This window comes from Myxine glutinosa, chromosome 9 (assembly GCF_964187855.1).
Source record: "Myxine glutinosa chromosome 9, kmMyxGlut1.1, whole genome shotgun sequence".
NCBI lineage: Eukaryota > Metazoa > Chordata > Myxini > Myxiniformes > Myxinidae > Myxine > Myxine glutinosa.
In genome coordinates, this window is record NC_136269.1 from 117,940,241 (window position 1) to 117,965,967 (window position 25,727).

Below are 25,727 nucleotides of genomic sequence, written 5' to 3' on the forward strand. Positions count from 1 at the left end.
TGTTCAGCCTGGCGGAGGTATGCGCTCTACCGAGTGCCATTCTAGTTACTGATATATTTGTCTGACTTGTGATTTCTGTGCAAGTTATTTTTGTTTTTATTGCAAATTGAGTGCCGTTATTGACATTACATGTTTGTCCGAGGAAGTTTACTGATCAACTGTTTATATTTGTATTGCACATTACTTTTTTAAAACATGTTTTCAATGTCATCAGGCACTTGAAATAAAACAACAACACAAGCAGCAGTCTGCTTTTTTACCCACATCATTGGCGTCTCTGGATAATGCTCTGTGTGGAGGTCTTGCCTGCGGTTCAGTCACAGAGGTATGTAGTATGTCTTTGTCTAGCTGGAAAAATGAAGCCTGAATAATTTGGTTGATTTTTACCGATAACACTTAATATCGTAACTTCCAAACAGGTTTATTGTTGTTCACCCACATAGGTGTCAGGGCCACCGGGCTGTGGTAAGACGCAGCTCTGCATGATGCTGAGTGTACTGGCCACTCTTCCTATGAGAATGGGTGGCTTGGACAGCCCCGTCATATATATTGACACGGAAGGAGCCTTTTCACCATTGAGGTGAGCACGTTGTGGGATAACCATTCACTTCAGTTTTAATCGACTTTAGACCAAACCTTCTTGGTGTTTCCATATGCTTTGCTTTTATTGATCACTTCCTCTTGCAAGCAATCTTATCACCGCCACAGGTACGCATGCCCTCATTGCACAGCACTCTCCTTGAAATTAATCAATTTAAAAATATATATATTTCAAAAGCAAGAAAATTAACCCTTCCCCAGCCCACCTCTTTGAGTTTTCAGTGATTCCTTCCACCTCTGTGATTGCCAGTTAGTGGCTGTGGGTAACCGCCAACACATATGCAAAATTTGTTGGGCATTGGGCCCGCCGTTTTTATCTCCGCCACCTAAGGTGGACAGAGGTTACGTTTGTCATCCCTGTCTCTCTGTCTATTTATCTGTCAGTGAGCAGGATATCTCAGGAAGTTGTGCACGAATTCGGATGAAACTTACTGGACAGGTTTGTTTGTGTAACAACAAGGTCGAGTTGATGAGATTTTGGTGCAGATCTGGATTCGGATACGATAATTTCAAAAGCCATTCTTCACGATTGAGAGAGAAAGTGGCAAAAACTATATAGAGCACGACACTGCATTTCAAAATGGTATGGATGGGTTCGGACGAAACTTGGTGGACAGGTTGGGTGTGTGATGAGGACAAATTGATTCAATTTTGGTGAATATCCGGATTCTAGAATTGAAAAGTGATTCTTCACCATTGAGAGATAGGGGCAAAAATTTTATGGAGCACGATACTTCAAAACGTCATTGATGGGTTATGACAAAACTTGGTGGATGAGTAGAGTCGGTGACAAGGGAGAAGCTGAATGGATTCTCGTTCAGGTCCGGATGCAGATCCGGCATATCGGTGGAATTTAAAAAGTAAACTGTTCATTTTGAGTGCCTACACACATGCATACAGATAATTTCCTTTTGGGATGTGTGGGGGGAGGGAGGAGGGAGGTTTGATGCCCCTGACTTGACCCTGGGTACCCCCAGCACTCGTGAAAAATTTGGTGGAGATTGGTCCAAGGGGTGTGGAGTTGTATAGAAGTCAAAGAAAAGTCTTCTCATATGCACACAGACTCATACTCACACAGACACTTGTACACACACAGACTCATACGCTCACATACACGTACGCACACAGACACTCGTACGCACACAGACACTCGTACGCACACAGACACTCGTATGCACACAGACTCATACGCTCACAGACACGTATGCTCACAGACACTCGTACGCACACAGACACTCGTACGCACACAGACACTCGTACGCACACAGACACTCGTACGCACACAGACACTCGTACGCACACAGACACTCGTACGCACACAGACACTCGTACGCACACAGACACTCGTACGCACACAGACACTCGTACGCACACAGACACTCGTACGCACACAGACACTCGTACGCACACAGACACTCGTACACACGAAGACATTAGAATGCATACAGACACTCGTATGCACACAGACACTCGTACGCACACAGACTCATATGCACACAGACACTCGTACACACACAGACACTCGTACGCACACAGACACTCGTACGCACACAGACACTCGTACGCACACAGACACTCGTACGCACACAGACACTCGTACGCACACAGACACTCGTACGCACACAGACACTCGTACGCACACAGACACTCGTACACACGAAGACATTAGAACGCATACAGACACTCGTATGCACACAGACACTCGTACGCACACAGACTCATACGCACACAGACACTCGTACACACACAGACACTCGTACGCACACAGACACTCGTACGCACACAGACACTCGTACGCACACAGACACTCGTACGCACACAGACACTCGTACGCACACAGACACTCGTACGCACACAGACACTCGTACACACACAGACACTCGAACACACACACACTCGTACACACAACTCACTCTTATACAGTCATGGCTAAAAATATTGGCACCCTTGCACTTCTTTCAAATAACTCACAATTTTCTCTAAAAATAAGTTGAAATTGACAAAATTATTTGGTCTCCACAAATCTTTATTTCACTGTTAATATTACAGACCCTTTGTTTTTGATTCAGAACTTAATATATCCTTTTAAATAAGAAAATTAAAAAGAAATGGCATTGACAAAATTATTTATGCCCTCGACTTAATATTTGCTAGCACAGACTTTGGACAAAATAACTGCAGTCAAGCACTTCCTATAGCCATGAATGAGCTTCCTCCACCTCCCTACTGGCAGTTTGGCCCACTCTTCGTGTGCAAACTGCTCCAGCTCTCCCAGATTTGAAGGGTGCCTTCTCCCAACTGCTGTTTTCAGATCTCCCACAGGTGTTCAATGGGATTTCGATCTGGACTCATTGCTGGCCACTTCAGAACAGTCCAGCGTTTTGTCTTGAACCATTCCTGGGTGCTTTTTGAAGTGTGTTTGGGGTCATTGTCTTGCTGCAAGACCCTTGACCTTCGACGGAGACCCAGCTTTCCGCCACTGGGTTGAACATTGCGCTCCAAAATGCCTTGCGGATGGTGCGAGTTGAAACTGTCATACCTTGTGTCTGAAGGTCAGCTTCAATCTGTTTGACAGTTGATCCAGGTGCATTCTCCACCAGTCGAACAATCCTTCGCTGCAATCTTCGATCAAGTTTTCTCTTGCGGCCACGTCCAAGGAGGTTATGAAATGTAATTATTTCTAACAACTTCTAAAAGGTTGTATAATATTGTCCGGGCCAATTTAGGATTTCTGTGTGGAATAATGTAAGATTTAGTAATGTGTTCAGCTTTTTTTTGTTTTGTTCCACTGCAAACATTGGGCATGCGGGTGTCTTCTGATACCTCAGGGAGATGGATGCCCCTGCCTTGCATAATCCTAGGTCACCTGTGGGCAAGGTGTAGTACCTGTCAGCCCCCCTTCCCAGGGTAATGGTCCACAGTCATGCGGCTCAAATGGCAGATGGCTCTGCACATCTGGTGGATGAGAGTCCAGTTGACTCCAACAGCACGGACAGAAGAGGGTGAATTCCCCAACGGTCAGCAGAGAGACAGAGAGGAGTGGCGACCTCCTGTTTATACCACACACTTAATTATTTCTAACAACTTCTAAAAGGTGCCAATAATATTGTCCGGGCCATTTTAGGATTTCTGTGTGGAATAATCTAAGATTTAACAAATTTTTCAGCTTTTTTTTGTTCCACTGCAAACCATAGAAATACATTTGCGAATACCAAAAGATTTTTTAAATTTCAATAATTTTCTGGAAGAAATGGTGCATTCTTTGAGCAAAGTGCAAGGGTTCCAATATTTTTGGCCATGGCTGTATGATGATGATGGAAGTCACGTCGAGTCCGACGAAGACTGTTGGTTTATCATGTCCTGTGGTAAGCACGAGAATGCGCAGCGAGGCCACAGCCGCAGTTGCGCACGGTCTCCCTCACATGTCGCACTGGAATCTGGTTGATACCGCTTGGTCTGGATTCTTTCTCCTCAAGCGAGCCTGGTGGATACGCTCACATCTCACCTTCTCAAATTTTCTGATGCCTTTGTTGACAATCCTTCTCCAAAACAAGCGATCTGTGGTCTGATGCTCCCACTTGGTCGGGTCAATATCGCAGCTTTTTCGTGTCGCGTTTGGACAATCCTTGGCGTGCTTTCTAGGTTTCCCAATGCCACGTTTTCCCACAGGCAGTTCCCCATAAAATAGCTGTTTCGGGATCCTTAAATCGCTCATTCTTAAGAGGTAATCAGCCCATTGCAGTTGTTGTTTTTTGATGATGCTCTCCACCGATGGATTCAGACGACTCCACGACTGTATACAGTGTCATATATAGATATTTCCTTTTTTTCTCGCCTTGTTTTTTTCTTATCAATCCTTAATACTGACATGTCTGATTTGGTAAATTGTCACCCAGAGATTTGCTTGCGTTTTGCCTTTAAACACACAGGTTTTACCTTTTTATGTCATAGGTTGATGGAGATTGCTCAGAAACGCTATTCCGAGTACTTTGCCTGTCAGGAAAGACTCCTTGAAATGACAGGCAGAGTACATTTGTACAGGGAGTTCAGCACACAACATATAATGGACAGGTAAAACATTGTGAAATTTCGATCTGTGATGTTGCCCCATACCTAACTAATGCTATATACCATATCCTATTGAAACTTAAGGTTGGCCTGTTGGTGTTATTTATGATATTTTATTGTCTATTTTTTCTTTTTTATCTTTATTTATTTTATGTTATACAGTCGAGGCTTGTGTAAGACTTAGCACACTGAAGGGATCCGGATGCAAAACGCATGTATGGAGAAGGAAAACTCCAAGGAGTTAAAACTGGAAACTTAGGAGGAGGGATTGGGGTGTGGTTAACGAGGGAAGAAAAGATCATGGTTTTAGATGGGGGACGATCTGAGATGGTGGTGAACAGCTGTCTTGAAGATTTAGAGGGAACAATGAGATTGCAGAGGATGTGGAAGTTGATTCCTCAGGTGGGAAAAAAGAGGAACAAATAAGTGAAGGTGAGCAGTGATCCTGGTTTTAGGTAGTTTCACCAGAAGGGGATTGATGGCGGACCATGTGTGCCCTGGAGAAACCTGTGGGTAGAGGGGGGTGGAAAAAGTATGAAAAGAGTAGGGGGTGCAAGACCAGAAAGGAAGCAGACAGCTGTTTTGTCTGGGTGTGATTTGTGGCCGGACTATAAAATTGTCAGTTGCAGAACTTGATGTCAGAAACAGAAATGTGGAAAAAATAATGAATTATCCCTGGAAATTGATTAAGGTTGGTACGAGGTAGTTTATCAAAGGAATTCAATGTTTGAGCAAAAGGTACCTCGTCCGGCCAATGCAACGTAGCTCCTGGAGTTCGACGATAGGGAGGGATATCGTGATTTCTCTCGCATAGAGTGGAGATATTGGTTCCTATCACTCAAAAAAATTCAAGCTTAACCATCAGTCTAGTTGTTTCGGGCAATATATCGCGTGTCAGGACCTCAATAGTTAAAATCATGCAGGAAAGACTCCGTGAACGTGGTAAAACGGCCATTGATTAGCTCCATGGTGAAATGGGATGGTCAGTGGTATACTGTCTCGGTATGTAATGTTATTGCCATGATAATGCTTTGTCTCACACAGTAAATGTGTACAATGCTATACTGTACGAGAGATGGGTTGGGCAGTTTGGTATCACCCTCCATCTAGTCAAGTCTTGTCACAGAGTGATTTACATCTCTTTGGGTCCACTCATTCAAATAACACCTTCGTGGCTTTGAGTGTATGAACGATGAGGATTTCAAAGGATGGGGTGGGGGTTGTCAAGGAAAAACCTTTAGCTCCACCCTTGGACCCCCTTCCCCACCCTCCTCGACACCTTGGCGGATTACTATACGCTGTAGATATAGATTGATCTTTTTGTCATCAATCTTGGAAATGTGCTCATTTATTTGTTTTTATTTATTTTACTTGTAATCTTTGCTTCTTTTTTTTTTTTGTATACAGAATCGAGGCTCGTGTAAGAGCTAACACATTGAACATGAAAACATGCACAGACACATAAAACATACAATGAAGGGAGCGGGAGACAAGAGGTGGAGAGAGAGAGAGAAGAACACAAGCACAACAACAGTAGGGAACAGGGACGTCGGTAGATCTGTGCAAGGGGGAGGGCTGGGGGGGGGGGAGGAGTACATGGTATAAAGCAAATGAACACTACTAGGAATTTCAGGAAAGAAGTTGGGGATTGAAAGAGGTGGATTTGGGGTGTTTTAACGGGGGAAGAAAAGATCAAGGTTTTGGATGGGGGAAGATAAGAGATGGTGGTGAACAGCTGTTTTAAAGACCTGGAGGGAGGAGAGAGATTGAAGCGAGTGTGGGAGATTGTTCCAGAGGTGGTAGAAAAGAGGAATGAAAGAGTGAAGGTGAGGAATGAAAAAGGCAAAATCAAGACAAAGAGTTGATTTTGGCAGTTTCACCAGAAGAGAGTTGACGGCAGATCTTGTGCGTCCTGCAGGAATATTTGGGGGGCAGGGCACAGACAGAGCAGGGGGAGCTCGGCCGGAGAGGAGTATGTTGAAGCCAGAAAGACCAATACCAAAGAAAGAAAGACCAATGCTTAACAATACATCAGTGGTTTGTTTGTTTTTATAGACTTTTGTATGCCGTTGCCTAATACATGAAATTTTTATCTTCTGTTTTCTTATTTTAGATCTTGCTGACGAATCAGATCACAGTAAGATTTAACGATCGCCCGAAATCTGCTTTGGAGATAACAGGTGAGCAACACCGGATATCTTCCTTTATCAGAAGAAATTAAATGCTTAATGTTCTGGGTTTGTTTCTCCGATTGTAAAACTTGTTACATGGACACATCATTATCTTTAGTGAGATCAGTGTGCAACACAATGATCGAAATTAATCTTCCTCTCCCAAAAAAAGTCGGATAAATAAATGTGCCACACTTCCAGTAATTATTGCACTTCTGCTATTTTTCATCACAATTTCTCAATATTGATATGAATGGAACCAAATTGCCCATCTTCATCTTTCTTGTCTTGTGGTATATTGGTGTGAGGCAGGGGTTTGAGTACATTAACATTGACATAAAAGATACGTGGTTTCCTTGACAGTATGGTGAAGATCAAGCTGGTGCACATTTCCAAAGTTCATTACTGTCGGAGCAAATTTGGCAACATCCTTTTTCTTCTCGATGAGCATTGATTGTCACAAATGCCTTTTCTCCTCCACCTGATAATGGATTCTTTCTCCATGCTAGGCTGAGCCACACAGGTTCCACATTTGCAACATCTAGAAACTAGAGAGTTCACAGTACATCTTACCCCACGCCGTCTTGAGGAACCAGCATATAAGCGGGGTCTACAAGCGGCAAATTTGATTGGCCGAGATGATCGAAAATGCCGTAAAATTTTGTCCAAGTACTGCTAAATGGAAGGGTTTTGAAAGTGGAAAAGGGCAATTTGTGTTTTGCATTGTTGAAGTATTTAATTCAATTGAAATAAAATAAAGATTTAAAGGTTGTAATAAATAAAAAAAATCCGAAAGATTACCATCATTGATGCAGGGTCTTATACACCACCTTATCTAACACTTTACATTAGTTCTTCATGCCTGTTGTTTCCTTTGAGATCCTTAAACACAAAATTTTCTGTTTGCAATGATTTTCAATTTTGTTTGACTGCCAGACAGGCAGACAATGCTAAAAAAAAAGAAAATTAAATATCGCACCCGTGTCCGAAGGAAGCGGTTCAGTTTGCCATTTTTAATGTGGAATAGGCAAAGCCGAGAAACGAACAAAACCCATAAGAATGACCCTCTGAACCCTTTATAATTACCCTTTAGGACACTTTCGAATTACCCTTTAGAATTACTATATCAAACCCTTTAGAATTTACCTTTGTAATTGACCTTTAGAATTACCCTTTAGAACCCTTTAGAATTACCCTTTAGAATTACACTTTAGAATTAACCTTTATAATTGCCCTTTAGAATTACACCTTAGAATTAACCTTTAGAATTACCCTTTAGAATTACCCTTTAGAATTACACTTTAGAATTACACTTTAGAATTACACTTTAGAATTACACTTTAGAATTACACTTTAGAATTACACTTTGAAATTAACCTTTAGAATTACTCTTTAGAATAAACCTTTAGAATAACCCTTAAGAATTACTATATTGAACCGTTTAGAATTACCCTTTAGAATTACACTTTCGAATAACCCTTAAGAATTACTATATTGAACCCTTTAGAATTACCCTTTAGAATTACACTTTAGAATTACACTTTAGAATTACCCTTTAGAATTGCACTTTAGAATTACATTTTAGAATTACACTTTAGAATTACACTTTAGAATGAACCTTTAGAATTACTCTTTAGAATTACCCTTTGGAATTAACCTTTATAATTGCCCTTTAGAATTACACCTTAGAATTACCCTTTGATCCCTGGTATTGGGCTAGCGGTTAGGGTGCCGGCTTAGGATCCTAGGATCCTGGGTTTGAATCCCGGTCGATCGCTGAATTAATGCCAGGGGGGTTGACTTAGCCTGTCATCCTTCCGAGGTCGGCTAATTGAGTACCAGTTCACTGGTAATTCCCTGTTTGTCGTAAAAGGCGACAAAAAGGGTTGGCGGCAGGAAGGGCATCCGGCCGTAAAACATTGCTTCAAAAAGGGGACCGAAAAACAACAACAACCACGGTCCCCAAAAAAGGCCAACCCCCGCTTTGCGGGGAAAAATGGCCTCTAAAGGTGGTTATTTAAAAATATATATAATTACCCTTTAGAATTACCCTTTAGAATTACCCTTTTGAATTACAATTTAGAATTACACTTTAGAATTACCCTTTGTAATTAACCTTTAGAATTACCCTTTAGAATTACCCTTTAGAATTACCCTTTAGAATTACCCTTTGGGAGTTACCCTTTAGAATTACACTTTAGAATTACACTTTAGAATTACACTTTAGAATTACACTTTAGAATCAGCCTTCATAATTACTTTAGAATTGACCTTTAGAATTAACCTTTAGAATTACCCTTTAGAATTACCCTTTAGAATTACCCTTTAGAATTACTATATCGAACCCTTTAGAATTACACTTTAGAATTAACCTTTAGAATTAACCTTAAGAATTACCCTTGAGAATTAACCTTTATAATTACACTTTAGAATTAACCTTTATAATTACCCTTTGGAACAAGCGTTACGCCTTGGTCCCCCGTCGTTGAAGTGATGTGAGTTGACAAAGTGGAAGACGCAAGGCGGCCATCTTGGATTTTGACGTGGCGACCCAATTTTCAATAGCGTTCCTCTTGTTGGCGTCAGGAAGGGCATCCGGCCAGAGAAACATTGCCTCAAACAGGGAACCATGATTGTCATGGGGCCGCAAGGCTAACCCCCACTCAAGCAGGGAAAAATGGCCTTAAAACGATCATTCATTCATTCATTCTTATGCGTAGATACACCCACACACCAGATTAGAAGTTAGTAGTTCGTTTACTTTTCAAGATATTTCACTCACAAGGTTCAGACAAATATGGTGGCGGCCATCTTGGATTTTGACGTGGCTACCCAATTTTCAATAGCCTTCTTCCTTATGCCTGGATACACCCACACACCAGATTAGAAGTTGGTACTTCGCTTATTTTTCAAGATATTCCGCTCACAATGTTCAGACATACATGGCGGCGGCTATCTTGGATTTTGATGTGGCGACCCAATTTTCAATAGCGTTCTTCCTTATGCGTAGATACACCCACACACCAGATTAGAAGTTAGTAGTTCGTTTATTTTTCAACACATTTCGCTCACAAGTTTCAGACATATATATGGTGGCGGCCATCTTGGATTTTGACGTGGTGACCCAATTTTCAATAGCCTTCTTCCTTATGCCTGGATACACCCACACACCAGATTAGAAGTTGGTACTTCGCTTATTTTTCAAGATATTCCGCTCACAAGGTTCAGACATTAATGGCGGCGGCCATCTTGGATTTTGACATGGCGACCCAATTTTCAATAGCGTTCTTCCTTATGCGTAGATACACCCACACACCAGATTAGACGTTAGTAGTTCGTTTATTTTTCACGATATTTCGCTCACAAGGTTCAGAAATATATATGATGGCGGCCATCTTGGATTATGACGTGGCAATCAAATTTTCAATAGCGTTCTTCCTTATGCCTAGATACACCCACACACCAGATTAGAAGTTGGTACTTCGCTTATTTTTCAAGATATTCCGCTCACAAGGTTCAGACATACGTGGTGTCAGACATACATGGTGGCGGCCATCTTGGATTTTAACGTGGGTTGCACCTGCACCCCAAATTAGAATTCGGTCCTTCGCTTACGCACGCACGGACACACGCACGCACACACGGACGGAGGGGAAAACCATAGTCCCCCTTTCGCTCCGCGGTGCGACGGGGGACAATTAACCTTCATAAATACCCTTTAGAATTAACCTTTAGAATTACACTGTAGAATTAACCTTTAGAAGAACCCTTTAGAATTACACTTAAGAACCCTCAAAAATTAACACCATGGGTTAGAAAGGTTCTTCTTCTTCATTTATGATGGGATGGATGGACAGACAGAGCCAAATATTGAAGAGGCTTCACCACTTAAAATTTATCTCACTCCTCTCTGCGCACGTGCGATCGGGACCATTCTGAGCCAAAGTACTACGAAACAATAGGTTCATTTTCCGATTCATGTTCTGATTCATGTTCAACATATAACTTTTTCAATTGAAATTAAGTTGTTCCTCAATCATAAATTTACATTTGTGGACAAATGGACACACAGAACTGAACCAATCGCTTAACCCCGCTTTTCACTTCCTGTGAGTGGGGTAGTAACCATGAGGCGGATGTAATTGCACTATTTTGCACACACACTATTGCACACACACTATTTTTCGACACGATCGTTTCAGTTTTACAATCATCTATATAATAATAGCGTAAGGACTCGACTTTGTTATCCCTTTTACGCCGCACGCAGTGACCCGATGCCCACGGCACTAATGGATTTACGATCTACGAACCGCGCTCTTTGTTTATCACATACAGCCAAACTCGAAAAATCTGAATTAGCCGACGTTGGGGCCCAAAAGCATCCGATTAACTGCCGATACGACGCCATCTTACGACGCCATCGTATTGGCGTCTGCTGGGCGAAAGCGAAGCAAGCCGTCCGCTGATTGGACAGGCGAAGGCGAAAGCAAGCCATCCACTGAGTGGACAATCCAGAGCATGCATTTGTGCCGGTGTCGGCGAGCGTTGTTCATATATGCACTCTTCATTCTCATCTTTCTTCCTAACTCTTACTCGGACAAGCAAATCCCCTATGCCATCCATATATACGCACTCTTCATTCTCATCTTTCTTCCTCACTCTTACTCGGACAAGCAAATCCCCTATGCCACCCATAATGGTACACTCTATCCATACACCACATCCTCCCTTCCGTGGATGTTCCACGGGTTTCGGCTCGTTATACATTATCACTCGACCTCCCAAAGCCGCTTGCCAAAACGCCCAAACATGTAATACACCACGTGGGAACAAACACGCCAAGGCTTGACCTCAAGTGCGCATCCGGCCCTGCATGTTTCAGAACACCTCAAGTCAGTTACAGTTCTTTTGCTGAGTTAACAACACGTTTTATTGCTATTTAATTTGTGTTGCACTTTTTGTGCTTCAAAGTAATTTTATTATTTTCTTCCAATTTCGACCTGTACAACAGCAATTCAAACCGCAGTGCCACGCCTGGACTGATCACCACTGGGTGGTTAAAATGACGGAGATGCACCTTCTAATTTGAATTTAGGTGTCGCCTGCACAATAATGCCATCATACTCCTCGTTTGTTTTCCCACGATTTGGTATGGACTGAATAATTCAGTAGGAACCGTGTTTCTGTTTGAAGAAGAGTCGGCATAACATGTACCATGAAATAGGAAGAAATAATACAAGAAAGTAACGCAAAATTCCAACCCGTTCACAAAAAGGTTACTTCTGTGCTTCATTCAACTTTAACGTTTTGCTAGTCGCTAATTCCAGTGTGAACATTTTTTTTCTGGCAGTTTTATGAAATAGGACATGAAAATAACAATGGAATCTAGTTTCTGTGAAGACACGTTGGTCTGCAGCGGCAGACAAGTTAAACGATTAATTTGATCAACAAAGCTGAGAAGAGTAAGTTGAGACAAGTGAGAAGTGAGGTGAAGCTAGCGTTGTTGATGTTAATCCTTATTTAGAGCAAAAGAGGGAAGGAATTGTGGTTGGCGGTGAGTGGGGATTATGTTGTGGAATGAATGGGCCCAGAGTTGAATCAGCAGGATCAAGCATCGGAAGTCAAAGAACGAAGGGGAGGATGGAAAAAAAGACGTGGGTCAATTATCCTCGAGAACTGAACCGTTTTTACAGGAAAGAAGAGGAGAAACACAAAGAGAGTAACAGGTGTAAATAAAACAGGCACTCAGAGTGCATACATGTGCCAGGCTGAACGGTTTACCTTTTGTATTCCTCTGATAGGCCAGATCTGCATCCGCAGCTTAACCAAAATCTAATCACCTTGTTCTTGTCACCCAACCAACTCATCCGCCTAGTTTCGCCCAAATCCGTCACAAACTTTTTGGGATATTGTGCTACGTTCGTTTTTGGCCCTATCTCACAATGGAGTAGAATCACTAGAAATTCTAATATCCGGATGCAGGTCTGGATCTTCACCAAAATCTAAGCACTTCATCATTGTCACACACCCAACCTGTCCAAGTTACATCCGAATCCATCCATAACCTTTTGAGATATTTTGTTAGGGTTGCTCACAACTATATCCTGCTCACAGACAAACAGACAGGGGTGAAAACATGACCTCCTTCCACCTTCGGTGTTGGATGTAAATATAACAATGAAATCTCGTTTTTCAAGCCATATCTCATGATTGGAGTGCCGCTTCCGGTCCGGTCTGGAGAGGACGCTGGCGTTACCTGTTCGCCGCTTCTCCGACTGGGTCATTGTACATAGTCTGCTTTTCTGGTGGTCGTGGCGGCTTTTTGGCCGTTGGGTCTGCTTCCTGCTCGGTCCCGGCTCTGCTCCTGGCTTCGCCTGCCCGGCTCTTCCACTGTTGCCTCAGGCCCGCTCCCGGATTGTCCTGTGCCTTGTCTGCCGCTCCGGCCTTTACTCTCTTGCTCGCCGCTTCTCCGACTGGGTCATTGTACATAGTCTGCTTTTCTGGTGGCCGTGGCGGCTTTTTGGCCGTTGGTCTGCTCTCTGCTCGGTCCCGGCTCTGCTCCTGGCTTCGCCTGCCCGGCTCTTCCACCGTTGCCTCAGGCCCGCTCCCGAACTGTCCTGCGCTCGTCTGCCGCTTCGGCCTTTACTGTCTTGCTCGCCGCTTCTGGCAAGCCGCTTCCACTGGCAAGGCCTACTCGTCCTCCTTGACCTTGGCCTTGTCCTCGTCCCCTTCGCTCCTGCCTGACATGGCTCTATGGTACTCCGCTGCAAGGCTACCTCTGCTCAACACTTACTCCACTCCATCATGCATCTCTGCAATCGAATACCACGGACTCCTGCGACGACCCAGATATATTCATAGAGGCTCTGGTCGTAAGTTTGTTTACTTACAAACAGGTCACTTCATTCCCATACTCTGGTCGGCTCAGCGCACTCCCACTCATCGTCCCAGCGCACCTGGTCACAGCAACGCACACGATCGCACCTCCTGTCTGCAAACCCTGGCTAAATCACCTGAGTTCATCCCCACCGTACAAACAAACATGAAGCTCACTCTGTTCAATACCCGGTCCCTCAACAACAAAAGCCTCATCCTGAACGACTACATTCTGGATAATAAACTGGACTTTCTCTGTCTCACTGAAACCTGGCAACAACCTCTGGACTACTTCTCACTCAACCTCACTACACCCAATGGATATTCATACATCAATAAACCACGCTCGGAGGGCCGAGGTGGTGAAATTGCCGTAATACACCGACAGGACATCAAGACCAGCCTCATCTCCATCTCATCTGCTCCACCATTTGAACACCTGGCTTTTAAACTCTCTGGTCACACGCAGTCAGTCATGGCTGTCGTCTACCGCCCTCCTAAACCACACCCATCATTCCTGTCTGACTTCTCCTACTTTCTGACCCAGCTCTGTTCCCTCTCCCCCTCAATCCTCCTCCTTGGTGATTTCAATATCCACATGGACTCCACTGACTCCACAATAACCACTGACTTCACTGATTTACTCACCTGCTTTAACCTCACTCAACATGTCAACTTTCCTACCCATAACCGTGGGCACATTCTGGACCTTGTCTGCTCTACTGGATTAATTTTGCACCATCTCTCTGGCTCCGACCTCACCCTCTCTGACCATTTAGCCATCACTATGACCATCAACATCCCCACCCCAGCACCAAGGCATTATCGCACTATCAACTTCCGTAAGCTAAACGCTCTTTCACCAACCTCATTCTCATCCACCTGAAAAAATGAAAAAATGTCCAATTCTCCCTTCGTTGACCTCCACACCCCTTCTGACCTCACTGACTACTACAACCACACTCTCTCCTCCTGCCTTGACCAGCTTGCACCTATAAAAACCAAAACAGTTTCTTTCACCCATTCTGCTCCCTGGTTTACCCCTGAACTCCGCCTGATGAAAACTCGTGCTCGCCAACTTGAAAGACTCCGCAATAAAACAGGTCTCACAATTCACTCCCAAACCTACAAGGAACACCTACAGCACTACAAAGATGCCCTCTCCCACGCCCGCTCCGCCTACTACTCTCAAATTATCCACTCTGGCTCTGGAAACCAAAAAGCACTCTTCTCTTCAATAAACAAACTCCTCAGCCCCCTGAACACCACCACCCAGTCATTCACAGGAGATAACTGCATCTCCTTCCTTTCATTCTTACAAAGCAAAATTGACAACATCTACAACAGCTTAACCACCACCGCACCTGCTCCCCCTCAAACCACCTGCTCCCCCTTATCCTGCCAACCCCTGTCTCAGTTCTACCCAGTCTCCCCTACTGACCTCTCTGAACTCCTCATAGGAATGAAAACTGCCACCTGCACTCTTGACCCCATCCCCTCCAGCTTTGTCAAGGCCTCCCTTCCTGCTCTCTCTCCACTTATCACTGCAACAATAAACTCCTCCCTGTCTGCAGGCATTGTCCCACCATCCCTCAAAATTGCTGCTGTTACCCCCATTCTGAAAAAACCTGGACTAAACCCTGACACCCTAAACAACTTCAGACCCATCTCCAACCTACCCTTTCTGTCAAAAGTTTTGGAACGTGCTGTAGCCACTCAACTCAAACATCACCTCTCTGCCAATAACCTGTATGAAACATTCCAATCCGGATTCCGCTCCAACCACAGTACTGAAACTGCTCTCCTCAAAATCACCAACGACCTTCTCCTCTCCTCTGATGCCGGCAACCTCAACATTCTCATCCTCCTCGACCTCAGTGCAGCCTTTGACACCATCAATCACACCATCCTCCTCACCCGACTTGAAACCACCTTTAACATTACCGGCACTGCCCTCTCTTGGATCAAATCATACCTCTCTGACAAACGCCAGTTCATCTCCATCAATAACTGCAAATGCCCCACTGCTGCCCTCCCCCAAGGTGTCCCCCAAGGTTCAGTTCTTGGCCCCCTCGTCTTCATCCTGTACCTGTCCCCCCTTGGTCACTTAATCCGCCGTCATGGTCTCCAATTCCACTGCTTCGCCGATGACATCCAGCTTTTCATCTCCACCAAGTCCATCTCCACCGCCACCCACTCTATCCTGACAAACTGCATCACTGAAATAAAATCCTGGCTTCAAATCAACTTCCTCAAACTTAACTATGATAAATCTGAAATAATCATCATTGGCCCAAAAACGCTCACCAAATCCACCCATAACTTTGCCCTCAACATCGACGGTTTCCCAGTATCCACCTCCCCTCACATCCGGATTCTTGGCATCATCTTTGACCAAACCCTCTCCTTCGACAAATACACTAAACAGATCACAAAAACAGCCTTCTTTCACCTGAAAAACATCGCCCGTCTCCGTCCATCCCTCTCCTCCACGGCTGCAGAAACCCTCATCCACGCCTTCATCACCTCCCGTCTGGACTACTGCAACAGCCTCCTCTATGGTTCACCCTCAATAATCACCAATAAACTCCAATACATTCAGAACTCCGCTGCCCGTCTACTCACCCATTCCCGGACCCGTGACCACATCACCCCCGTCCTTTTTAAGCTTCACTGGCTCCCCATCCCCCAGAGAATCCAGTACAAAATCCTCCTCTTGACCTACAAAGCCCTCCATAACCTGGCCCCATCCTACCTGGCTGACCTCCTCTCCAGACACACTCCCACCCGCAACCTCCGCTCTGCTGGTACCAACCTCCTGACCCCCCCCCCCCCCCCCCCCCCATCCGGACCAAATTCAGATCCTGGGGGGACAGGGCCTTCTCCATCGCTGCTCCCACCCTCTGGAACTCACTACCTCACACCATCAGAGACTCCTCCTCACTCCCCACATTCAAAACATCACTCAAGACCCACCTGCTCAACACTGCATTCAACATTTAACCCACAGCATTTAACCCCTGACTATCTCTTCTCCTTCTCCTTCCTTTTGCTTTGATTATTTACCTATTGATTTTTGTCTTTTTGCACTTGTTTTTTGTACTCTTTCAAAGCGCCTTTGGGCTTCTTGAAAAGCGCTATATAAAATAAATGTATTATTATTATTATTATTATTATTATATCATAATGAACTATATACTGTATTGTCCAAGAAGAGGTGATTGAAGTTCCCACTCGACTGCCTGCAATAGAACGTTCCCTGTGCTCCTTGCTCGTGTAGATACTTTGGAAATTTTATACCAAGAGACTTTAGTAAAACGTCAGAGCAATAATACCCTTCTGAATTTTTTTTTAAATGGGGACAATGCCACTGCACTCACCTGGTAGAACCAGGGAATCACTGGTAGGTGTGGATGAAACACAAAACATGTAACAGAGAAGAGAGCAAATACCTATTTTGGGGGGGGGGGTTCAAACCTGGACCCACATTGATCCCCTTATTAAGCGCAGATTTTGGTGCGGTAAATACACCTTCATTAGGCATCACATATGAAGCTTGTGGCCAAGTTTCATCGAAATCGTGTGTTTGGATCAAGCGATAATGACTGAAGTGTTTACAGACTCACTGACTGACTGACGGACACTACTCAATCACAGTAGCTCACCGGACTAAAGTCCAAGTGTGCTAAAATGGCTGATGAAGAATTATTACATGAACTTCAAAAGGTTATTTACAACATCTCCAAACTTTATTGTTCTTCCTCATCTCCCCATGGCTCCTTCCATCATCCACTTTTGAAGTTGTCCATCTATCTGGTGGTCACCAGGGCACTGCCTTGTTGGGAATTTTAATCGGGCAGATTAGTCTTCCATGCAGTCTTCCATCTCCAGCGAACTGCTCCACTCTCTTTCTTCTCTGGATGTATCGACAATGCATGCGACACTTTTCTCAATAAACCACCTTCCTGCCTTTGCCTATTCTGTCAATATATATCGTCATTGGTACAGTGATTGATGCAGTAGCCAATTGCCAGAAGAATAGCTTACCCTTCCTGCAAGAAAGCCGACCTCACCAACAGGAAGCTGACGTTTCCCCATAAAGCTCGCAACCATCATGTCTTTGTGCTAAATCACACCAGATCTCAACACCAGGCCCATCTGAGACATTAACTCGCAGCTGTGCTTCTTTCCATCGACAAGAGCTTGGTGGCAGTTGGTCAACTGTATCTTTGGAACGTGCTCCGAATGGGTTCTTCCATTCTTGAAGGATGGGAGTAACTTGAAGGATAGGAGATGGGGATCACTATGTACATGGCTTATGTTAGGGTTGACTGCCTTTACCGTCTTTATAGACAAGGCCACAATTTCTAATCTCTGTTCCTGCACCCACCCTGTCCCGTTCAATGGAAACCTCTGATAGCATGTGACCTCCCTTCTGCCAAGGTGGAGAGAAATTCCTTGCTTCCCTTGATTGTTCCATTGCTTCTTCATAAATGAATGCACTCAATTTCAAACAAGAGGCCAAGCTCTTCTCACGACGTATCATGTGTGCACTTTATATTCTATCCTGCATCCTGCACTGATTTCCTTCCTGTCGGCTAATGGTATCTCGTGTTCCCTCCTCCACTCGCGTTGAAATTTCCTGGACGTTACACGCACCAGGTTGCGTTTGATGAAATATTATGCCATGCTGTACCTCTGGAGGCAGGTGTCCCTCAAGGTGGTTTTCTGAGAACAATCCTGTCCTTCACATACATCACTAGAAAATTCATTTTAACACTTTGTAGATGATTCATCTCTCAGCATTATAATTCCTCAACCACTTGTCCAGAAGGCTGCGGCAGAATCTCTCCTGTCAGATCTTGAAAAAAAAGTGAGCAATTTATCATGAACCTGGAACATTCCTTTCAATTCAAGCATGACGCATATTCTCCCTTGTGTGAATTCATCTGATCATCTCGCTGTGTCCATTACCTTGTTCTCCTCACTTCAGGCTTTGTAATGTGCTGCCCCTCACGACCTCGTGTGCTAACCCTTGCACATCCACGTCTCCACAATGCCTTCTCCACTCACTAATTCTTACCCCACAGTTTCTCTCTGGGCCATTGTTAGAGTATTCGTTTTTGTATTATTTCTCCTTTCCTTCTCTTGTTTGTCAATTAGCTCCTTAATGAGGTCAGACTCTTGTATAAATAAAAATTGGAGTAAGATGAGTCAGAAATTCAGGCAAAGCAAACAAGAAGTTTCTTTGGTACCGATTTGGATCGCTTTCTGATGGCCTTGTTGCCGTGTGTTCCCCTTTCCTTTTCGCCTGTTCTTTATGTACTCTCTTCTCTAATTTTGGTGTGTATTTTGTGCAGAAGAACCATCAGTGGAGGAGTCCTTTGTGACCGCAGCCTTGGGCGCATCATGGGGCCACAGTGCTAATACGAGACTTGTTCTCCGGTTTCTGAATACCCAGCAGCGGCAGGTCGGAATAGAAGTTGCATCAATTCGGAAAATAATAATAATGCGTTGGCTCTCTCGTAAGTCTGCAGATGACTACATAGCTTCTACTTCAGTAACGATGAATGAACTTTTCCTAATTGGTCTGCTACAGTTATTGTTGCAGTGCTTTCTGTCAACACGACATTCCTTAAGGTTGAATGAATGAATATGAATGAATGAATGATCGTTTTAAGGCCATTTTCCCCGCTAGAGCGGGGGTTAGCCTTGCGGGCCCCATGACAATCATGGTTCCCTGTTTGAGGCAATGTTTTTATGGCCGGATGCCCTTCCTGACGCCAACCCTTGGTCACGCTCTTACGATGTGCAGGGATACAGTGTACCTGTTCTAAATCAGGGTACACACCGTGATCATTCATCCAAGCAAGCTGGTACTCAATTTGCCGACCTCGGAAGGATGACAGGCTGAGTCAACCCCCTTGGCGTTAATTCAGCGATCGACCGGGATTCGAACCCAGGATCCTCGGATCCCAAGCCGGCACCCTAACCGCTAAGCCAACACCAGGGTTAAGGGCTAAGCCAACACCAGGGCTAAGCCAACTTAAGGTTATTGTGAATTATTTATCTTTCTGAAAACGAAATACCATCTCATTGTGCATCAGTAGCCTAATTGATTGCTTTGCTTTTGTTCTCACAAAGAACAAGGGCCTCTTGTCCACTTTCCTCTGGCAATTTGCACAGAATGCAAAATTTCATTATGAAGATGTCACCACTTGACACCACAGCAGAATGTATTTGTGGAAATTATTTCAATGCCTGGCGGGCGGGGAATCGATGAGGAGGAGGAAATTCCTCAAGGAAAGGCACTGTTGAGTACAGTGAGAAAAACAGCGCCATTGTTATGACGTCGCTGGTATCCAGAGTATCCCGGCAAGTGACGGTGGCTGTTTTAAGTGTTTGTTTCGTGTGTGTGTGTGTGTGTGTGTGTGTGTGTGTGTGTAGGGGGGGGGGGGTGTTTGTGTGTGTTGGGGGGGGGATGTGTGTATGTGTGTGTTGGGGGGTGGGATGTGTGGGGGCGTGTGTGTATGTGTGTGTTGGGGGGGGGGGGGGGGATGTGTGGGGGTGTGTAATGTGTGTGTTGGGGGGGGGGGGGGAGGATGTGTGTATGTGTGTGTTGGGGGGGTGTTTGGGGGTGTGTATGTGTGTGTTGGGGGGGGGGGGGATGTGTGGGGGGGAGGGGGTGGGATGTGTGTGTGTTGGGGGGGGGGGGGGGATGTGGCGGGGGGAGGGGGTGGGATGTGTGTGGGGGGGGGGGGGGTGGGTGTGTGTGTGTGTTTGGGGGGGGGGTGGTGTGTGTGTGTGTGTGGCGGGGGTGTGTGTGTGTGTGGGGGGGGGGGGTGGGTGTGTGTGTGTGGGGGGGGGTGTGTTTGGGGGGGGGTGGGTGTGTGTGTGTGTGTGGCGGGGGTGTGTGTGTGTGTGTGTGTGTGTGTGTGTGTATCTGGGTTGTATTGAAGGGGAGTTTGTATCAAAGCACGTCCAATGAAAGTGGGATTGTATGAAAGCGGGAAGGCGGAGTAAACCGGTCATCACTGCCAGCAGTTATGAAGTGGCAGTTCTAGTTTATTTTAAAACGCACTTTTCTTTATTTTCACAGGACCAGAAGTCTCAACATGTCGGTCAATGGAAAAGTGTGAAATCAGAGTAATAATCAATCATTGTAACTCCATACGAAAGGTCCAAAGGAAATCCATGAGGACATGGTGGCAACACTGGCAGATGATGCCCCTTCCTTCATTTGCCGCTGTAAACAACAACTGGGCAGCTGAATTTATTTGAGAGAGAAACAGCACTTAGTCTGAGCCAAGATCTTGATGTCCCAACGAAGCCGCCACACCAGAAGAGGTTGACGTGGTCCACAAGCTTTTGACCAATGACTGAAGATGAGCAGATACGTTGGTGAGACTCAGTAATGGATCAGTGCATCCTCACCGAGAATCGGATCCGGATACTAGAATTTTATCTGGCATGAGAAAGTTCTCAGTGAGATGGGTACCCAGGATATTGACTGCTGATTAGAAGGGAGCTGGACTTGACCTCCAGGAAATATTTTGAGCAGTTTCAAGCAAACGTAGAACAGGATTGTGATTCAGGAAGAGTTGAAATGAAAACCAAGGTGAGAGAAACATGAAAGATGCTTATGGATGGATCCCCAATTTGGATGGATCCCCAATTTTTTTGAATGAACCTGCGTGTTTTTTTTTGTTTGTTTTTTTTTAGTCCTGGTGCACTTGTTCGGTGGAGTGATGAGAGAGAGACCCATTGCCAAACATTGCATCTTCCTCTCCATTGGGTATTCCTATGACTTTTTCCTCTGCAACACATGAACAAAAGCAAGTGAAAACCACTCAATAGCATTGTCATCATCATCTCCATCATACGACAGTAGTAACGAAGTCACGCCTCATTTAGATAGATGAAGTGATGCACGATGTACAGTAATTAAAACACACAACTAAAGCAATGAAGTCACACATAATGTACAGTACGGTAATAAAGTCGTCGATGAAATACAGTAACAGTCACATGTGATGTACAGTAACAAAGTCACAAAAAGGACTCGAGTGATTAAGTCGAGTCCATCGTGTGTTTATCGTACCTTAGTTCTGGAGATTGATGTTCAATTAAAAAATTTTGAATTCGCCATCATCATCAACCTGGCATTTTTTTTTGTGTTCTTGGAGCGCTTGCACGGCGGAAAGATGACAGAGTCACTGCCAAGCATTTCATCTTCGTCTCCAGCGGCCATTACGATGACTGGTTTCGCTGCACACACATCAGCAAAAGCAGTCAACAGCATCGTCACCATAATCTCCATCATTCTGCTGCCTCCGAACACAATCCTGGAATGAATATCTATCGATCTCTTTTTCTGTGCCTCTCCTCTCCCTCGTTTTCTGTATTTAAGTTCATGTTTTATTTCACTTTTCTCTGCAGTTTCACATTTGTATTTTCTTAATCAACAACTCCCACGGGACGAGGAAGAATGTTTACGTTCTGTCACTTTACAAGGGAATTTAAGCGACTTGATCCATCATTCCTGTGCCTCATGCCGAGCCCACACATCCCCACTTACTGCACGAATTTTAAAATATTAAAACCTCATCTGATGGCCGAGAAGCGAACCCTGATGAACTCCTCCGGAGAAGGCAGCTCGAGTCACCTGTCACTGATTGAAAGTGGAATTGTGAAAAAATAATTTTTCAAAAAATTAATTTTAATGATCATCCAGGTGCACACTTGGCTTCTGTATGGATACATTAACACTCATGCCAGACTTCCACCACATTGGAAGATGTGTTTGGTGCTTGGATGGCTTTGAGCGCAGCAAAATATTCGTTTGTTTTCAACACTTCTGAGGCACAGAGAAAATGGGACACGATGGAGGTGAAGAACGTGCAGCGTCGACAAAGTTTGGGATAATTGGTAATGTAAGGCAAGATTCTTGGCGACTTACGTTCTAACTTGTACGATGGTTTCATGCAGGAGGGTGGTGGAGGAGGGAACGGGCGCCTCTTCTGGGGGGCCTTTGGAAAAACAAAATATGAATGATTAAATACATTGATGTCTTCATCAGTTTGATAACTTGTTCAGGAAAGGACACATCAGAAAATGCACTGATGGAACATGTAATCGAGAAAAGCTTGAATTAGCTGATCCAATCCAATCGAGGGGAGTTAAAATGCTTGGGAATGATCCTTCATGGGGAATGACTGAACCAATAAGTTAGACTTTCCCAGCAAAATTATAATTACAATTATTTCCACAATTAAGGATATTCCTCTTCATCAAAGCAAGAATTAACAGCAATGTCTGTCAAAGACGAAGTGCCAAATTTATTTCAACTTATCATGTTCATCTTCGGTTGGCTGTGTTTATCACCTGTATGTTCACTCCAACTTCTCCAAAGTCCTGAAGAATGCTTACCTGTTGAAGGTCATGAATATGGTAGGGTACCTCAACACCATGCTGCTGCTCTTCATGTTGTTCACGGTATTGCTGTTGCTGCCAGGAATCACGGCGAGGCTTCTGTTCCTGCTGCATCCCTTCAACAACATGTTGTTTTGGTTGTGTTTGCTGCCAATAATCATGGTGAGGCTTCCATTCCTGCTGTTTTAGTTGCTGCTGTTGCAGCCCATCTTCACGGTGAGGCTTCTGTTGTGGTTGATGAGTCCTGCCAACACCGTGGGGTTTCTGTTCAATTCCCACACTTTTCTTTGCTGCCTCCCTTTGCTTCTTTCTTTGTTTTTTCAACAAGAGTTTTTCCTTTGTTTTCACCAGCTGTTCTTCTTCCTGCTTCAGCCGTTGACTCTCATCCCAATTCCGCAACAACTCTTTGGCATTCTCATCCCGTAGTTGCTGCCGACGCAGTTTCCATTCACCAACCGTTTGCACAATCATTGCTTCTTCCTCCTCTACCCCAACATTTGATTCCTCCTCCTCCACACAAACACTTGCTTCTTCCTCCTTTACACCAACACTTGATTCGGCCTCCTCTCCACCAACAATTGCTTCTTCCTCCTCCACACCAACAATTGCTTTGGCCTCCTCTCCACCAACAATTGCTTCTGCCTCCTCCACACTAACAATTGCTTCTTCCTCCTCCACACCAACAATTGCTTCTTCCTCCTCCACATCAACAATTGCTTCTTCCTCCTCCACACCAACACTTGGTTCCACCTCCTCTACACCAACACCTGCTTCCACCTCCTCCACACCAACAATTGCTTCTTCGTCTACCTCCTCTACCTCCTCTTCCGCTACCTCTACCTCCTCCACACCAACACTTGCTTCTACCTCCTCCACACCAACACTTGCTTCTACCTCCTCTACACCAACACTTGCTTCTGCCTTTGCACTCACACTTGCTTCTACCTCCTCTACACCAACACTTGCTTCTACCTTCTCTACACCAACACTTGCTTCTACCTTCTCTACACCAACACTTGCTTCTGCCTCTGCACTCACACTTGCTTCCTCCTCCTCTACACCAACACTTGCTTCTACCTCCTCTACACCAACACTTGCTTCTGCCTCTGCACTCACACTTGCTTCCACCCCCTCTACACCAACACTTGCTTCTTTCTCCTCTACACCAACACTTGCTTCTTTCTCCTCTACACCAACACTTGCTTCCACCTCCTCTACACCAACACTTGCTTCCACCTCCTCTACACTAACACTTGCTTCCACCTCCTCTACACCAACACTTGCTTCCACCTCCTCTCCACCAACACTTGCTTCTACCTCCTCTTTCATCTCATTAAATTTCTCAAACGGATCTTTTATTCCCTGATCCGTCACCGTGTGTTTTGCCTGTTCTCTTCGCTTTTGCTCACTTTGCCAAACCTCGTGTTCCCGTGCAAGCGCATCGTTTTCCATTTTACAAATCTCTTGCTCCAGTCGATGTGCCTCTTGCTCTCTGCACAACAATTCTTCCTCTTTTCTTGTCTTTGTCTCTACAAATTGTTCTTGTCGCACACGATCCTCTTCCACTCTTCGGTGTACCGCTTTCTCCCTTCTCTCAACTTCCCGTTCTCGTTCGCTGACCTCTTCCTCTTGTCGGCGTGTCTCAAGCTCTCTATGCTTTATCTCCGGTTCTTTTAACGCCTTCATTTTTTCGAATTGAGCCTGCAGTTGTTCGCACTCCATTCCCTTTTTCCAAATCTGTTTCTCTAATTCCTCCACTATGCACTCACTCTTTCGAACTTCTTGCTCTTTTTGTCGGATCTCAAGCATTCTTCGTGTATGCTCCTGACATACCGATTCCTTCCATTGTACAAATTCCGCATGTTCTTTCTGATCTTCCAGTTGGATTTGCCTCCACTCTGCCACCTTTCTTTCCTTTAGCTTTTCATCATGCCTTTTCATCTGCTCTTCCTCATCTGTTTTCCTCATTTCCTCTTCCTTGCTTTTCATTTGCTGTTCTTCCTCTGTTTTCTTCTGCTTTTCTTTCTCTTTCATCCATACCTCTTCCTCATAGCTATGTTGCACCTCCTTTTCCTGCACCTCTTGCTCTCTGAGCTGAACTAATCGCTTTTGTTGCACCTCCTTTTCCTGCACCTCTTGCTCTCTGAGCTGAACTAATCGCTTTCTTTCTTTCAGCTCTTCTTTTTTTCGTGACAACTTTTCACGCCTTTCCTGCACTTTTTCTTTCTCTCTCAGCCACAACTTTTTTCGCTCTAATTGTTGTTCCTGCAATTCTTGTTTAACTAACAATGCATTTCTTTCTTTTATTATTCGATCCAGCTGTTTCTTTACTTCCTGCATCTCCATTACTTCCTTTTCTTGAACCTCCTCAGGCAATGGCTGCTCTTTCTTCCCCATTTTTTTCTGCAAATGTCTCCGGCCACATCGAAAACTGCAAGAAACAAAGACGGTACTTGTCAGTTTGAGCTAAAATCAAGTGCGGTATCTATTAATATAAATATAATGTGAAGTGTGGCATCTGCCCATGTATTTATATGGTCGCACATTCAACTGTCCCCCGTTTCCGGCGGGAGCTTT

The 25,727-nt window shown here is 44.6% G+C and overlaps 2 protein-coding genes across 18 annotated transcripts in view; one reads left to right on the top strand and one right to left on the bottom strand.

The window, feature by feature from the left end:
* LOC144888167 (DNA repair protein RAD51 homolog 2-like) overlaps positions 1 to 21,864 on the top strand; it is a 36,628-nt gene extending 14,764 nt beyond the window's left edge. For 7 of the 17 annotated variants that reach the window (XM_078784729.1, XM_078784726.1, XM_078784725.1 and 4 more), the window contains 6 exons: positions 215 to 325; positions 444 to 580; positions 4,552 to 4,671; positions 6,782 to 6,848; positions 19,079 to 19,188; positions 21,441 to 21,864. In XM_078784729.1, coding sequence (XP_078640855.1) covers positions 215 to 325; positions 444 to 580; positions 4,552 to 4,671; positions 6,782 to 6,791 — 378 coding nt within the window. In that variant the 3' untranslated portion in view covers positions 6,792 to 6,848; positions 19,079 to 19,188; positions 21,441 to 21,864. Of the gene's footprint in view, positions 1 to 214; positions 326 to 443; positions 581 to 4,551; positions 4,672 to 6,781; positions 6,849 to 19,078; positions 19,244 to 20,817; positions 21,120 to 21,440 lie in introns of all 17 variants that reach the window. The other 10 variants (XM_078784739.1, XM_078784738.1, XM_078784735.1 and 7 more) reach the window with 5 other exon arrangements.
* A 1,211-nt stretch (positions 21,865 to 23,075) lies between these two features.
* LOC144893732 (uncharacterized) lies at positions 23,076 to 25,628 on the bottom strand. Its single transcript, XM_078785127.1, has 2 exons — positions 25,269 to 25,628; positions 23,076 to 25,214 (listed from the first exon to the last, which is right to left on the bottom strand). The coding sequence occupies exons 1-2, from the start codon at positions 25,545 to 25,547 to the stop codon at positions 23,076 to 23,078; spliced, it is 2,418 nt and encodes an 805-aa protein (XP_078641253.1). The 5' UTR covers positions 25,548 to 25,628.
* Between the last annotated feature and the right edge of the window lie 99 nt (positions 25,629 to 25,727).

What these genes read in the sequence shown, in the direction of transcription:
- LOC144893732 (XM_078785127.1), bottom strand. Translation starts at nt 25,547, where the DNA reads ATGGGGAAGAAAGAGCAGCCATTGCCTGAGGAGGTTCAAGAAAAGGAA. An exon ending in AAGAGGTGCAGGAAAAGGAG is followed by an intron (nt 25,215 to 25,268) that starts GTGCAACAAAAG and finishes CAGGAAAAGGAG; the next exon opens with GTGCAACATAGCTATGAGGA.